Genomic DNA, 15,407 nt, shown 5'->3' on the forward strand with positions numbered 1-15,407 from the left:
CAATAGCTTCAGTGCTCATCCTTTTAGTTGCATACTACTCTTCTCCATTGTGGTTAGCAGTGTTTCCTCTGCTCATCAAAAGTTGCAATAAATTTTATTTTTGCATAATTAAAAAAAAACTTGTGGATATATTATTTTGGGTTATTTTTTGTCTTGCTGATATAAAAAATATTTTTGGCAGACATACTGTTACAGCATTGTTTTGATTTAGATATCCAATGGTAAGATTTTATTTTAGCACTTCATGGTTTGACTTGAAGTCACAAGACAATTGTTTTTTTTTTAAAAAAAGCAGGTGTTTTATTTTACAGATGCTTTATACACACACAGCTGCGATACAATATTGTACATTTTTTACAGTAAACAAAAAAACTCTAAGGCCACGCTTTAAATAGGCTACATCCAGTAGAGCACAACTGCCTCAAGCCTCCAAAACAAAACGTCCAGCACGAGGTTTACCATGCACAAATTCAAAATGTCTTCCATGAAAGGTTGGTTTAACATTTCTCTTGACTGAGAATTAATAAGTTTAGCAAAAAAACAAAAAGCAGTGAAAAATAAAAATCTGTTTTGTATTCAATGCTTAAAATTTAACACTTCACAGTCTGAACATAAAATTACTTTGATGCCGTCAAATACACACTGTGCTAAAAGCCACTGGCCTGGCTTTTTGTATAGAACAATCAACGTCCCATGACATGTAAGAATCGCCAGTTAATCCTCTCCTGAGGCGTCTGCTTGTTCATGGTCTGAGATCTCATCTTCCTCTGCGTCACTCTGATCGTAATCAGAGTCTTCGTCGTCACTCTGACCCGCCACTTCATCCTCGTCCACGTCAAGGGCAATGTCTTTGAGTTCCTCCAGATTGTCTGGGCACTTCCCGGTCAGCCTCTATAAAAAGAAAAGACATGGAGTTTACATTAAGTACCAAAGCATCACCCAGTGTTATTGCCCAAGTTTACTGATCTAAGCCATGTCTCATTATGAAACAAATAGTTCATGTCACACAAAAAGATATGCTACTTCAAAATTCAGTGCCATACATACACTTTAGTGATCAATAAACGCCAGTGTTTTGAATCTCACCTCAATCATATCAGCCATGTATTGTACGTGCTGTGCCAGCTCTTGCAACTCTCCGTTCTCACTCTTAAGTTTTGTGATCTGTTCATCTTTGGCCTCGATGTCTTTGTGCAACTGGTTCAAGAAACAGAAGAAAAAATAAATAAAAAATGTAAGCATCATGGACAGGAGTTCAGTTAATGTAAACTAAGTAATGGTCCAAGTAAAAAATAAGTTGTTATGGCCCAACTTCAAAATTTCCAACACCTCCCAAAAACTGCTGTAAAGAAAACAAGCTCAATTCCAGCAGGACTGGCACCGTCAGAATAATTTCTTTTAAAGTTGTGTGTACATTGTGTGTACTTGGGTGCAGAGTTACTTTAAAATCCAGTGCCAGCTGTACTGGAGCCAACTAAGGTTGACAGGAGCGTGGGAACAGCTCAACTAGCAGCTAAACATTAGCTGCCTCTCAGTCATTAACTCACCTTCTCGTTCTCCTGCAGCACGTTGTACAAGGCTTTCCGTCGCTCCTCTGCGACCTCTTTCCAGTAGGTGGAAGGGGGCGTTTCTACAACAGCAGAAGGTTGAAGGTCAAGATAATGTGAACGGCTCAGACCCCATCATTTTGTGATTAACTGTCACCGATTTGCAGTCCCACCTACCTTTGACCATAAGTTCATATGCTTCAGTGGACATGCCATCTGTTAAACACTGAGTTGCTTCTGTCTGAGTGGATTTGACCTCTACTTTCACCCTCTTGGGACCTCGACTTTGCTCTGAGCTCCACTGTTTCCTTTTGGGGATGACCTTCCCTGCCTAAACAGGGAAAAGTTTATTATTTAAAGACACAAGATGACTATGGAGCGCTGTTCAGTCAGTAGAAATACTTCTATACCAACTGTTACAGAAATATCTGAATCAAATTGTTGTTCTGCTGTCCAGTCACTACATACCTGAGCTGACCTCCCCATATCCTTGTTGGCAGCTGAGAGTTGAAGGGTCTGCAGAGTTTGCCTGGGGGGGCCCATTGCTTTTTCAGATGGTGCGAAAAAGGTCTGGAAGAAATTTTAAAAAAGGAAAAAAAAAGGGCTAAAAGTTAATGATACCGTCTGACTAGATCACAAATCAGGTTAAAATTGTAAAACAAAGGGAACATCCCAACACCTTCCCATACAAGTCTTCAGAAACTCAAGACTGAGTCACACGGGAAACTACCATGACCTGTGTTCTCATTTTCAAAGCCTCTATTCACCAGGGCTTAGCATCACTTTGCACGCTTTACTTTAGTTACACTGTCACCATGGTAGAGGGCATAAGTGAAGTGGCTTAACAACACTGCTGCCATGTGCAATAGGCCCACAGGTGTGGGAAACAGGGGCAGGGCCCAAAGTTTTTCAACAGCCGTGGGAAAGTTTCTCTTCGAGGCTCATTACAGAGCAGCCAACAAGCACAGTTTGTTAATGTTTGGCTGCAGCTTCACAAACACTGCTAGCCATGCCTACAAGGCTAATCTGTTTGTGATTGTGAGCTGTGGGGAGGCAATGTGTTAAACGACTTAACACAGCCATACAGAAGGGAAATTAAAATACTGTCTGATATTTTTGTAGCCATTAAAGTCCACACCACAACTCATAGTCAGATTTCCCTGACATTACAAAGCAACCTTAATACACTGCAGGTATCACCTCCGTCTAAGCAAGAATATAACCTGCTCCCATCATGAAATGACCAGAAACCTGAACCCCAAGCAGCTAAACTGAAAATGTTGCCTTCTTCTGATACAGCTGCTTTCATCATGGCGGCCTTGCCTGCAAATGATTAAATCTTCTAGCTGTCAATCACATGCACAGTGGCCTGCGTGGTTAAGACATCATAATAATGTCCTTCATGTACATCACCTGTTGAAAATCAAACCTAAACATGATCAGTTATCATGCATCATCAGTTTCAAGAGAAGATGTTCAGAGAGCAAATCATTACTCACCTTTATATTCTCATTAGACCTCTGGTGGCTGCGTTTTGGCTTTCCGCTGACACTCATTTTGTTTTTATAGACACCTAATGGGGAAATTATCAACATAAATTAAAAAAAACACAGAAGAATACATGATGTTTTGTTATGCCAATCGAAAATATCCTAGTTTAATGCGGCCAGAATAAGCCAAGTTACCGTAGTTTAACGACAGCTCGACGTCGTCAGATGTTAAACCAAAGACGGTTTATAAATAGAGTATCTTTGGTTAAACGCTACACGTTTTTACGTTAATTCAATGTCCATAACTGATTAAAAAGACTAGTCTCGGATGGCCTTTTGTGCTGCCTCCCTCCGTCCGCGGCTACATGTTGTTGACCATGTTTAACATCTGACGTTATCGTTAAAAACTAACCGTGCCAGAGCTGGGCCATCACCGTGTTAACTAATAGTAATACTTAATCTACAGTAGGTGGGGGCAGCACTAAATTAAGACAATAACATAACATATAGACGTTTAAAAACCAACTTACCGTGGACGAAGACCAGCTCGTTTCTGTTAATGCCTTATTCTCTTCCGTGCAGATCCCGCGCCAGGGGCTTAAATACGCCCACCAGGTCACGTGGTAAAGGCGCCACTCACTGACGAGGAGTTGTTTTTTTCTTTTTTTCCATGCTGTTATTTTTTTGTGTTTTCTTCCCCTTTATTTATATCAAACACAGCAATACATTATATGTATATCTAGATGTCTTTATTTCATATTCAAGGTGCATAGGCAAGACGAACAACACAACAAGAGAAGATATACACAAAAGAGATAAAGTTACAATCAAAGTAAAAGAAGAAATTAACCAGAGAAACCTGTAAAGAATACAAAAGCTACTATAGAAATAAAAAGCTAAACAAAAAATAATTAAATGAAAAGGAATAAAGCTAAAAAATAAAAAAAATAAAAAGACGCAAGGCTGTTGTTTTTTTCCTCGTGCGGTCACATGTCAACCGACGTCACATCTTTGTAGTTGACGGACTGTGTGCGCAGCCATTTTGGGGAGGCTGTGGACCGACCGACCAGTCGTGTGTGTGTGTGCCGTTATTAGTAGCTGCCCGAAAACACACAAAGAAACCAAACGGAAAAACGTTGGACGACTCGCCGTTAAATATGGGCCCGCCGGGAGACAGAAAGCGCCACTCGTCGACTGAAAGAACGGAGGATTTCAGCTGGATTGTCGATTTATCTTGACATGGCATGCGGCAGGGCGAGTCGGAGGTTGTGACGACTGAGGAAAAAAGAAGAGAAAGAAAAACAAGCGCAGAAAACACCTCGAAACTTCAGGCGTGGAAGAAAAAAAACGACGAGATTTTTTTTTTTTTTTTACAAAAGCTCAACGTTTATTTCGCCATTCTCAAACGTGGCTACTGATTTTTCTCTGGCTGAGTTTTTGTCGATGAAGTGAAGTTGTTGTTGTTGACAAGACACGACTGAAGCAAAAAAATATACCTCGCTAAAAAAAAAAATGCCGAGTACGAGCACAACCAGTTAGTCAGTCAGTCAGTCAGTCAGTCAACGCTGCACGGCTTCGTGACTCTCACAGCACTGGCAGTCACATTGAACCAAGCGAGAAGATGTAAACGCGTGGAAAGATGACTGTACGCTAGCTTAGCCAAACCACACATAGGCCTCAATTAAGCCAATCAGTCAGAAGATAAGATGTAGCTATATCGTTGGATCACTACTAGTTAGTGTCGGGGAAAAAGTTGAATGCCTACATTAGCTTGCTAGCTCACCTTAGCTAGTGTGCTAAAAATACGCCCACATCATGACTATCAGCAGTGGCAGCACCGCGGGCCGTGGGCCACATGAGTGGCTGTAAAGTCAAAAAAAAAAAAAAAAAAGTCAAGGAAATGTCAAGTTACTTTCGTAGTAGTCTTCGATGTTACCCGGTGCCAACATCTCCTGGCATCTGTATTTACCTGCCATGTTCGTCTGTATCCCCGATCCTTCTGTAAACACGCACATAACGCAGTCTCTACAGAGAAAACAAACACAAAACGACAGCCATGAGGGATGAGGGACTTTGAAATGACCCAAACAATAGGATATTTGTCTGCTTGCTAGTCTCTGTAGTCCTCAAATTCACTAGCAAAAAAAATAAAATAAATATATATTGCCGGTATGGGTTTTTATAGTAGCAGTCGTTTCTGTTGATTTCAGTATCATTTTTCAGATTTAAAGTTAGTCAGATTTGAGTTGCTGTTTCATTTAAAAATTCTCGTTGTAATCCGTTGTCAATGGCAGGTTGAAAAAAAAATACTCATTTGGCTTAAAAGTCATGTCTTAAAACATGGATTTCTAATCAAGTAATAAGGAGATGTAGTCTTAGCCTGTTGATCATTCCCCTCCTCAACGCTGCCCTGTTACACAAAAAAAACTAAAATGACTTAGTCTTGTTTCTGATTTCTTGACCTTTTCAGTTGGTAGTTTGTAGGTATTTCACAGATCTAGCCAAGCGTTGTTCCATGGGTCGTCTCTGCAAAGGGTAGCTAACTCCATCCTTTATCCAACGTATAAGTACAAAACTCGAGAGTGTAGCCAAAATATTCTGCGCGAGAAGAACATTGCCATCAAAATCTAACCATGGGGGACCCAACTTCACGAAGAAATCAAACACGAAATCGACTTCGAGCTCAACTTCGGAAGAAAAGGGAATCTTTGGCTGATCAGTTTGACTTCAAGATTTATATAGCCTTCGTTTTCAAGGAAAAGGTTTGTCAGCAAAATGAAAGATCACAGTTCTTGACACATTGTCGACCCCATCCTGTATACACATTTCAAATGTCCCGCTCAGACTTTGTCTTTACCATATCATATGATCAAAAACTAATGTTTGTGGTTTGTCTTGTTGTTCTCTTTTTTGTCTTTGCAGAAGAAGAAGTCTGCACTTTTCGAGGTAGCTGAAGTGGTGCCAGTGATGACCAACAACTATGAAGAAAACATCCTACGAGGTGTGCGGGATTCGAGCTACTCTCTCGAGAGTTCTATAGAGCTCCTGCAAAAAGACGTTGTGCAGCTACACGCGCCCCGATACCAGTCAATGAGAAGGGTAAGACGGTGAATCATCTGAAGATGCAATGTGTTGTAGAAGACACTTAGTTATGTCAATACGTTATCTCTTTTTTCCCCCCTCGTGTCAACATAGGATGTGATAGGCTGCACACAGGAGATGGACTTCATCCTCTGGCCGCGCAACGATATTGAGAAGATTGTCTGTCTGCTGTTCTCCAGATGGAAGGGGGCCGATGATGAACCCTTCAGGCCTGTTCAGGTCAGAACTTGACACCTTGTTACCAGATTACACAGATGTCTGGAGCCTGTTTTTTACTCCACTTCAACAGGTGTTCTCCATGAGGTTGTAAATCTGGATCAGTGTAGAGCAAAATGGACAAAAACACATACATAGTCCCAACTTGAGCAGATTTTCCCCCCTCAAAATGTATCATGATTTAAAACAGACACAAAGACTCATTCGCATTGAAGGACAATTCCAGGCTAATTCAACCTGGAGCTATAGATTCCTAATATTTTAGGTCTAAAAGTGAATATGAAAACTTTCTTTTTAATTGCTCCTGTTTTGCAGCAGTTCTGTCTGTCCCCACATCGCCAGAGCAGCGTATAATGGGAGCCGACCGATCTTACGCTTAATATGCTGTTTAAGCTATTTACATCCCACTAAACTGCAATTTGTTTTCACAGACAACGTCAGAATACAAATTCTCACGTGAGAGCCAAGTTGACACGCTCAGTATGTTTACAGGTAGAATAAACAATAGCCAGAATTACTGTTACTGCTACGAAAACATCGTGCCTCTGAGATGATATTCCTTTGTTGATAAAACAAACAGGAGCGTGTCAACTTGACTCTTGCGCGAGACTCGGTATTACAGCTCAGTTTACAAACAAGTCCACGTTCTTGAAATGAACAAACCCCTCGGTGTATGTTTGAATAGCCATCTGACGTTGTCTGTGAAAAAAATTGCAGTTTTGTGGGATGTAAACAGCCAAAGATCCGTCTGCTCCATTATACGCTGCTGTGGCGATGCGGGGACAGACAGAACTACTGCGTAACAGGAGACATTTAAAAAAATCTTCAGATTCATTCTTTTAGACCTAAAATATTAGGAAACTACAGCCCCATGTAAAATGTGCCTGAAATTGTCCTTTAAAGACACTACACACATAGTGCATAGTGCAAAAAAAGAAAGATTAATCCAGTTAATTGTATTTTATATTTATATATATTTATATATATTTATATATATATTTATATATATTTATATATATATATATATATATATATATATATATATATATATGGATTAGATATGGAAATGTATCACCCAGCCCTAGTATGGATGTCAACAATATTTCACTCTTGTGCACACGTCTTTCCTCTGACTTGCAGGCCAAGTTTGAATTTCATCATGGAGACTACGAGAAGCAGTGCTTGCATGCTTTGGGTCGTAAGGACAAGGCTGGAATGGTCATGAACAACCCAAGTCAGTCTGTATTTCTCTTCATGGATAGACAGCACTTACAGGTTAGTCGGTTCGCCAAAAGTCTTGTAACAGATTCAAACGGTTGAAACCTCTTGCAGTGTCAGACAGATCTTACCACAGGTGTTGTCTGTCCATCTCTCTTGCAGACTCCTAAAACCAAGGCCACAGTTTTCAAGTTGTGCAGCCTCTGCCTGTACTTGCCCCAGGACCAGCTGACCTGCTGGGGTGTGGGAGACATCGAGGATCACCTCCGCCCATACATGCCTGATTAAGGCTTCTTGCTCCACCCAGCCACATAGGGAAAAGCCTGTCCCCTCCCTCCTGCCTAAGCCTTCAGAAGCAAATTGATGTACTCATCTCCACCCGTTTTCCTTTTCAAAGATTTGAACTTGTGCTTGGATCTCTCCTTTTTTGTTACCTACTCGTTCTCCCCTCCCTGACCTGAAGCTGATTCAGTTCCCATCCTTGTTTTTTTTCCCCCTCACGCTCCCAATGTTCCCACTCTTCTCTCTACCATTTTTGTTGGTTCCCCCATTTTTTTTTCTCCCTGTCCATTCCTTCCTACTCACTCATTCATTTTTGTTTATTTGAACCTGCACGAACATTGATTTTGAGTGGTTGGTTGTTCTCTTGGAGCCGCACTGTCAACAGCACCGGTCATTGAAGGAACTCTTTATGTTGCATCAAAACAGGAACAAACAGTACCCAGGTCTTCACGGTGGTTCTCAGATGGACGTGTTTTATATCCTTGTTGTCATAAGAAAGGATTGTTAAAGCTTGTTTGTAATGTCATTGGGGTTTCTAGAACAACTTTACACAATCTTTTGACCAAGGACAGGTGTGAATAGGTGTTTTAACACCTGTATACGCAAAGATAACAAGATGAACAATATTTGTCAAATCATATGGTGTAGGAATTGCTTCTTATAAACCGCCTTAGTTTTTTTGCTGGACTTTAAAAAGATGTTTTGGTGTCATTTGCTTTCCTCTGAAACATGCTAGGCAGGCCTTTGCTAAAATCTCGAGTGACTTGAAAGGCATTGTACACGCAGTTGAGACATGTTGTTAGATGTTGAAGGTCATTGTCACCGTTCAAGCCGTTCATGCACTATTCATTTAAGCTACTGAAATCTGATGTTCTATGTTTTGTTTTATTTGGGATGTGGGTTGGTGAGAAACTGAAATGTGGTGACAGATTTAATGTTTAACATACCTAACAAAAACTGCTAAAAGCTGATTTGTTTTGTTTTGTTTTAATTTGACCTAGTAAAATTAAGATCATTTCCTGCCATGCTCATCAAATTAAAATTGGGTTCTGCAGGCTTGCTCGTCAAAGAATAAGAAGTACATAGTACATATAATTTTGCTCATTGTTGATTCAGTGTGTTCAATTGAAAGGTTATAAGGCGTGTAACTTCTGGGTTTTTTCTGTTGATGATTCTCAAATCAATACTGCTGAGCATATCCCAATACAGTGCAAATTCTGAAAGCATTTCTTTGTCCATTTGTTTTATTGCATGTGCATGAACCAATTAATGCCATAGTTAGATCAGGATTGATGACAAATATGCAAGAGCCAAAACAACACAGCGCAGGTCCAGTTAGTAGCCACCAGTGAGTTGTATTATGGAGTTGTGGCACCCACTACTGATAACTATGTTTTTCTTTTACAGTGTGAAAAGGCTGAGTGTTTACAAACTATTTACAGTTGAGATCTTCACTCACTCTCTTCTTGACAGTACAAATATGATAATGTGATTTACAAACAGGCACAGATTGGGGACAGATTAGCTGCCGCCAAGGTGTTTAGTATGTCTTCCTTGTGCAATGAGCTTCCCTGTGGCCTTGTTGGTGAGGTCTACGGTGGCAAACGCCAGCGTCCGTCCTTGCTTCAGAACCTGAGCAGTGATGAGTACGTCCTCTCCTATCTTGGCTGCATTCATATATCTGAAATACAAAGACATTTTTTTCTCAGTCAGTTGTAGTTTATTAAGTTAATCTTTTATTGTGATTGGGTTTAAACACTGAACAAGGTCACCGGAGATAAATCTGCCATGATCTCAAGACAAACAGAGATCACACATTTACAGGGTTACTGGGGCCATTCTTTCTAGACTTAATTAAATATTAGACAGGACTGAGAAGAAACAGTTAATACTGTACAATAAAAGATTGGGCTCTATGCACAGCTCCACTACTTCCTGAACTTAATGCTGCTCCTTTGTTTCCTGTCTTACATTATTGGACAAACTGATTAATCCAGGTGTGTCTGAGTAGTCACAATGGTCAAACACACCTGGATTAATCAGTTTGTCCAATCATGTAAAACAGGAAATAAAGGAGCAGCATTAAGTTCAGGAAGTAGTGGAGCTGTGCATAAAGCCCTGTCAGTCTACTAAGAGGTGGGTAGTGCTCAATCAATAAGTTCATTTTCAAATCACATAGGGTAGATATGACAACAGGTGATATCATGTTTCTTCAGGGAATACATCAAGATGATTATTGAGGTTTACACTGCTGGACAGACTCACGTTATGTTCATGTCCACGCTGACCCCCGGCGCCCCCCGGTCACTGTACATGATCGCCATGGTGGAGATGACATCGACCAGGGTGGCCGTCAGCCCGCCGTGCAGCGTGCCTCCCCGGTTGGTGTGCTCCTCCTCCACCCGCATCTCACACACCACCTTACCCGGGGTGGCAGACAACACGTCCACCTAAGGGAATAAACATGATGTGTAACAAAAAAGCAACAATGCTGGGGATATTTTCCAGTAAGTACCTAAGTACCAGTGTCTCAGTAGCTTCATTGCACTGGTTTGCGCACTAAAAATAATCTTAAATGTGGCAGCATACCTTACGCAGCACTCTGTCGAAGCCTGGGTTGTCGACCATGGCTCTCATTATTTGTTTTAGCGAATTTAAGGACAGAGAAACCATTTTCAACCCTACTACGCGACACCAATGTCAAACTTGTGTTTACTTCACACCGGAAGTCGCAGCGTTCGATAAATCGTCCGGGTAAAACTTCTTATTCTTTGGGATTTTTTTGTTTTTTTTAGCGAATGTAACTTAAAACTGAACTCAATCATTAAGATAAATGTGTTATTTGTAATACATGATGAAAGTGACTCGTATATTTTAATCTCATGCGAGGTACACACTGATGCGCTCGGGTTTATTTTTAGTTAGCAAACGCGGCTAATTAGCAACTCCACCCGGAAGCCTTTCACTGGTACACCGGGGATAACTTGCAGACAACAACAAAACATGGGGGCAATGATTGCGTATTGATTTACTCCTCTTTCTTTTTTTTCGTCCTTTTTTTTTTCTTTTAAAGCGAATTTAGTGGTTTGACAAGATGGCGTCTACCTCCGAGTCGGACAAACCCTCGGTGTCTAACGTGGAAGAAAACAGAGCTCGTCTCTGCGATGAGTTTGCTCAAATAGCGGGGACTGACAGCGCCGTGGCTCAGTGCTATCTGGCTGAAAATGAATGGGAGATGGAGGTAAAGTTGTAGTCACACCAACCAACAGGCCTCTCAGATGTGACAGAGACACCTTCTTATAGCTCGTCGTGGCCACTATGATTTCCAACACTGGTGCAGTTAATTTCACTGATTAGTTCAACCTCCAAGACAGAGTCAGTCCATCATGTTTAACATCTGCTTTCGATAGCATTGAAATTTCACGCAGTTTGCCCAGAGTTAATCTTTCCTGTCACTTGTATTTCAGAGAGCTTTGAATTCATTCTTTGAAGCAGACATGGAGAGAGTGTTTGAAGCAGACTTTCCAGAGGAGGACAGCAGCCCTAAAACCAAGAAGCAGAAGGTTGAGGAAAAACCTACAAAGGTTTGGTGAGTCATCTCTCTTCCCTTGGGTCACTGTCCACATTTATATCACTGCACTGCTGTTTTCCTCTGTTGTGGACCATAATTCTAAATTTAAAATCTCTGAAAAATGTCCAGCATAGATTTGACTGCGGACAGTCCTGCCTCCACACGCAAGCCCTCGGAGGAAGATGATGGCAAACTGTCTGTCATCTCCTGGAATGTGGACGGACTTGATACAGACAACCTTGCAGAGCGTGCCAGAGGCCTGTGCTCCTATTTAGTCTTGTAAGCTGACGTTTCTTCACTATTATTCTTTAATCTTTGATATCTCATTACTTGGGGTGAGGGGGACCAAAGAATTCATGATTAAACTCAGGGGTCAGTTGTGTAGCAGTGCCCCTGGAGGTACCGTGTACCTCAAAGCTTCACAGGGAAGGCCAACACTATTTGTATTTTATTTGTTCTTCTTATGCAGATACACTCCTGATGTGGTGCTCCTACAGGAACTCATACCACCCTATGTCAATTACCTGAAGAAACGGGCGGTCAGCTACCTGATCATTGAAGGTACTTCTTTAATGATCTAGGAACATAATTTCACAAGGCAGTGTCCATGTCTGAAATAAGTAGGACACGATATGATAAAATGGTCGACACATAGCATACAGCACACATGCCCTGCTACTGCTACTGCTACAGTAGCTCAAACTGCTTCTTCTCCTCTCTGCACTGAGCAGGTGGTGAAGAAGGTTACTTCACTGGGATGATGCTGAAGAGGTCTCGAGTCAAACTGGTGGAGAGCGAGACAGTAACTTACCCCACCACCCAGATGATGAGGAATCTGCTCGTAGCTCAGGTTTGTGCACAGACACTCGTCCAAATGCCCCAAATCGTTCAGCTCAAGTGTGCCATAACTAGATGTAAACCTCACACTCTGGTCCTTGCAAACAGGTGGATTTCAAAGGCCAGAGGTTTTGTCTGATGACGTCCCACTTTGAGAGCTGCAAGGGCCACGGAGAGGAGCGGATGAAGCAGCTACGAGTGGTGATGCAGAGGATGAGGGAGGCGTCTGATGATGTCACCGTCCTGTTTGGAGGGGACACAAACTTGAGGGACACTGAGGTTAGTCATTTGTCTCTCCAGTCACATGCAGTCAGTGCACTTGAGTCCATACATGTAACTGCAGTGTGTACACATACTTGGTAATATCTGATTTGGGCTTCATCTCAGGTGGCCAAGGTGGGCCTGCCCTCCACTGTTTGTGATGTGTGGGAGCAACTGGGCAAGCAGGAGCACTGCCGCTACACCTGGGACACCAAAGCCAACAACAACAAGACCGTTCCCTACGTCAGTCGCTGCCGCTTCGACCGGGTTTACTTTCGCCCAGCAACCAAAGACGGAGTGCCACGTCTGGCCCCCGACCACATGGCCCTGGTGGGGCTGGAGAAGCTGGACTGTGGACGTTACACCAGTGATCACTGGGGAATCTACTGTAGTTTCTCTGCCGGGTAGAAATGCACTAAACAAGCTCAAACATGAAAGTCAAAGCTTTTGTCTTAGAGCAGCTGGACTAGTGTGTGTCAGGTCAGAATTAAAAGTGCCAGTGGGCTCAGGCCGCAGAGAGATGCTGATGTCCTTACTTCATCTGATGTCTGTTGCCTGTACATTTTATATATTGATTTGATTTTCTAATATCTCTTGCTCAACTCTGCTAATACAAAATATAAAAATAAATATGGAAAGAACATTTAAAATATCAGTGTTTGACAGTTTTTAGAATATTATTTATAGCTGACATTGAAATCATTCAATTGAGATGGCAATTTAACTAGAATGTTAATCTGCAGTTTTTATTTAGTACATCACCTGTCTTCGTCTGCACATGGAAATTATGTTCAAATTTCTATTTTCTGTTTTGGGGAGTATTTAAGTTCGACCTAAAAAATTATTCTCGATCTTGGAAAATGGTGAGGTAACTGTTCTGTGAACTGCATTTCAAAAAATAAAGTCAGTAACAGCAGCAGGCCTCTTGTCACATTATAGGAATTAATGGCATTGATAGTAACAACTGAATATATGTTGAACTCTTTTACTTTTTACAACCCTGTGTGTGAAAGTGTGAAACGCTCCTTACAGGAAACACTTTTGTGAAGCTGAATGTAATATCGGCATCTGACCACTAGAGAGCAGGCTCTGTACTATTTAGGTCAATGAGTGAGCCCCATAAAAATGTTTTGACAGTATTGAAGCTAAATGTAGTACAGACCTTATGAATAGACTGAATTAGTTTTATTAGTGGAGCATGTGTGGTTTTTCAGTTGCATAATGTAAAATGTCTTGTGACAAAGGGCCTGTTAGATTGAAACAACAGGGAAGTAACTGTTGGTTAAAACAAGTTAAGTAGTAACTTGTTTTAACCAACAGTTACCTCCCTGTTGGCAACCAGCGGTAACCTCCTCACGGCCAAAAAAAACAAAAACCTCCTCACGGCCCCTGCCAACATACTGTCAAGACGTCTCCTTCACCTCCCTCTGTTGTGCACCCTTCAAGTCTGAGAGTGTGTTTTCATGTTTGTTTTGTGAGCAGACAGCAGAGTTGTTGTTTTGTTTTTTTTAACAGCACAGTCACACAGTAAAGAAGAGCTGACCTCAGGAGAGGACACAGATGTGACTCCTCCCTGGGAGCGGGCATCATCAGAAATGTCCCTCCCTCCTTTGTTTGTCCCCCCGCTCCCTGGTTCCTGATCAGCAAGGACACATGGACAGAATCTGTCAAGCCCTAATGAGTTCACCTAAAACTTACAATCTGTAAGTCCCAAATCCCCAAAATATTTCTCTGTGGGTGACATTTTGGAAGGGAAAGGGAATATATATTTGCTCATGCACAGACTTTAAAGGATAGAAAACATAAAGTACTCCCTTGTTTGTGTGTATTGTTGCCTTTAGCTAATATGCACACACAGTTTGGAGCAAAGGCTTTCAACATCAATACTTTTCTGCATGTTTGATTTTAATGAGGAAAAGAAAAAGAAAGAAGACCCTGAACAAGGGAAAAGGAAAGTCAATGTCAACAAAGCACCAAATTGATGAGCAGGATTGCAGCACACATTCTGAAATATAAGAAATGAAACATTAATCTAACACAGTATATTGAGGTTACACTGTGTAGCAAGTCATATCATATGCTTAATTAATGCATCAGATGATATATTAATGCATGCAGGTTGTAACATGCATTCCTGTTGCTCATTATGGGGGATAATAAAGTCACTGTGGGTTTATGTGACTGGGTGCTTGCTGCTTAATGGATAATGAATAAATGAATGCTGACTAACAGAAATCATAAGTCAATATAAAGCTGCTTTTATCTTGAAGCAATATGCAGACATTTGCATGTAACCACCTTTTTTTTTTTTTACAAAGGCACTCTTTCATGTTTCCATCCAGCTCTCTGCTCTGCTTTCTTTCTATTGAATTGCATTTCAGCAAATTTGGAAGCATATAAATAATACTTGAACTAGAAGTCATTAACTGATAATCAATTACGTTTCTACTTCTCACATCAACTCATAGAGATGACAGTCTTTTAATGGTGAGCAAAGAGAATTCATGATAGATTCTGCATTAATTCACGCATTAAATCATCATGAGTAATGCATTACTTATGCATTAGTTAAGCATATGAAAATAAATTGCTTCCCAGGCTTTTCCAGAGGTGCACTGCTTTGCCCTACTTGTGCACTGAGCGGTTTCACACTACAGCAGGAGGAGGAGAGCAGCAGGTCATAGATGGTACAGATGGAGGCAACAGCTGTCTGGGCCAAGACGGCAGTCATGTGATCTTTCCGTCCGCCTTGAGCAAAGATCCCTCTGCCAGAGGCCCATCAACGTTTCCCTCCTCCACAAATCCATAAACATCCGCACCACAAGTTTCCCTTCAGAGGGCGGCATGGATGTATTCCAAGACAATCTCACTCACCCTGCTTCT

At 41.4% G+C, this 15,407-nt stretch overlaps 4 protein-coding genes across 4 annotated transcripts; 2 read left to right on the forward strand and 2 right to left on the reverse strand.

Annotated features, from left to right (window-relative positions):
- Positions 1-451: 451 nt before the first annotated feature.
- Positions 452-3,144, reverse strand: gmnn (geminin DNA replication inhibitor). The gene is made up of 6 exons (XM_085791640.1): positions 3,047-3,144; positions 2,016-2,117; positions 1,725-1,878; positions 1,548-1,630; positions 1,087-1,197; positions 452-891 (listed from the first exon to the last, which is right to left on the reverse strand). Exons 1-6 carry the CDS (start codon positions 3,140-3,142, stop codon positions 715-717), a joined length of 723 nt encoding a protein of 240 aa, XP_085647766.1. The 5' UTR covers positions 3,143-3,144; the 3' UTR covers positions 452-714.
- A 915-nt stretch (positions 3,145-4,059) lies between these two features.
- Positions 4,060-9,082, forward strand: c11h6orf62 (chromosome 11 C6orf62 homolog). The gene is made up of 5 exons (XM_085791641.1): positions 4,060-5,799; positions 5,960-6,136; positions 6,233-6,358; positions 7,496-7,630; positions 7,736-9,082. Exons 1-5 carry the CDS (start codon positions 5,671-5,673, stop codon positions 7,859-7,861), a joined length of 693 nt encoding a protein of 230 aa, XP_085647767.1. The 5' UTR covers positions 4,060-5,670; the 3' UTR covers positions 7,862-9,082.
- Positions 9,082-10,626, reverse strand: acot13 (acyl-CoA thioesterase 13). Its single transcript, XM_085791642.1, has 3 exons — positions 10,445-10,626; positions 10,121-10,305; positions 9,082-9,536 (listed from the first exon to the last, which is right to left on the reverse strand). Exons 1-3 carry the CDS (start codon positions 10,526-10,528, stop codon positions 9,377-9,379), a joined length of 429 nt encoding a protein of 142 aa, XP_085647768.1. The 5' UTR covers positions 10,529-10,626; the 3' UTR covers positions 9,082-9,376.
- A 186-nt stretch (positions 10,627-10,812) lies between these two features.
- On the forward strand, positions 10,813-13,174 carry tdp2b (tyrosyl-DNA phosphodiesterase 2b). Its single transcript, XM_085791639.1, has 7 exons — positions 10,813-11,096; positions 11,323-11,444; positions 11,556-11,705; positions 11,896-11,987; positions 12,158-12,276; positions 12,372-12,542; positions 12,651-13,174. Exons 1-7 carry the CDS (start codon positions 10,950-10,952, stop codon positions 12,930-12,932), a joined length of 1,083 nt encoding a protein of 360 aa, XP_085647765.1. The 5' UTR covers positions 10,813-10,949; the 3' UTR covers positions 12,933-13,174.
- Positions 13,175-15,407: the final 2,233 nt, after the last annotated feature.

Source organism: Trachurus japonicus, chromosome 11 (assembly GCF_045865225.1).
Source record: "Trachurus japonicus isolate A0001 chromosome 11, Traja_1.0".
In the NCBI taxonomy this organism is placed as follows: Eukaryota; Metazoa; Chordata; class Actinopteri; order Carangiformes; family Carangidae; genus Trachurus; species Trachurus japonicus.

Bases quoted from the DNA above. Each gene is read 5' to 3' on its own strand.
- gmnn (XM_085791640.1), bottom strand. From the start codon at position 3,142: ATGTTGATAATTTCCCCATTAGGTGTCTATAAAAACAAAATGAGTGTC. The intron at 1,198-1,547 runs GTGAGTTAATGA...TTCTTGAACCAG, and splicing joins TGCTGCAGGAGAACGAGAAG to TTGCACAAAGACATCGAGGC. The intron at 892-1,086 runs GTGAGATTCAAA...TTCTTTTTATAG, and splicing joins ACATGGCTGATATGATTGAG to AGGCTGACCGGGAAGTGCCC.
- c11h6orf62 (XM_085791641.1), top strand. From the start codon at position 5,671: ATGGGGGACCCAACTTCACGAAGAAATCAAACACGAAATCGACTTCGA. The intron at 6,137-6,232 runs GTAAGACGGTGA...GTGTCAACATAG, and splicing joins GATACCAGTCAATGAGAAGG to GATGTGATAGGCTGCACACA. The intron at 7,631-7,735 runs GTTAGTCGGTTC...TCTCTCTTGCAG, and splicing joins TGGATAGACAGCACTTACAG to ACTCCTAAAACCAAGGCCAC.
- acot13 (XM_085791642.1), bottom strand. From the start codon at position 10,528: ATGGTTTCTCTGTCCTTAAATTCGCTAAAACAAATAATGAGAGCCATG. The intron at 10,306-10,444 runs GTATGCTGCCAC...TTATTCCCTTAG, and splicing joins TCGACAGAGTGCTGCGTAAG to GTGGACGTGTTGTCTGCCAC. The intron at 9,537-10,120 runs GTGAGTCTGTCC...TTTGTATTTCAG, and splicing joins AGCGTGGACATGAACATAAC to ATATATGAATGCAGCCAAGA.
- tdp2b (XM_085791639.1), top strand. From the start codon at position 10,950: ATGGCGTCTACCTCCGAGTCGGACAAACCCTCGGTGTCTAACGTGGAA. The intron at 11,988-12,157 runs GTACTTCTTTAA...TGCACTGAGCAG, and splicing joins CAGCTACCTGATCATTGAAG to GTGGTGAAGAAGGTTACTTC. The intron at 12,277-12,371 runs GTTTGTGCACAG...CCTTGCAAACAG, and splicing joins GGAATCTGCTCGTAGCTCAG to GTGGATTTCAAAGGCCAGAG.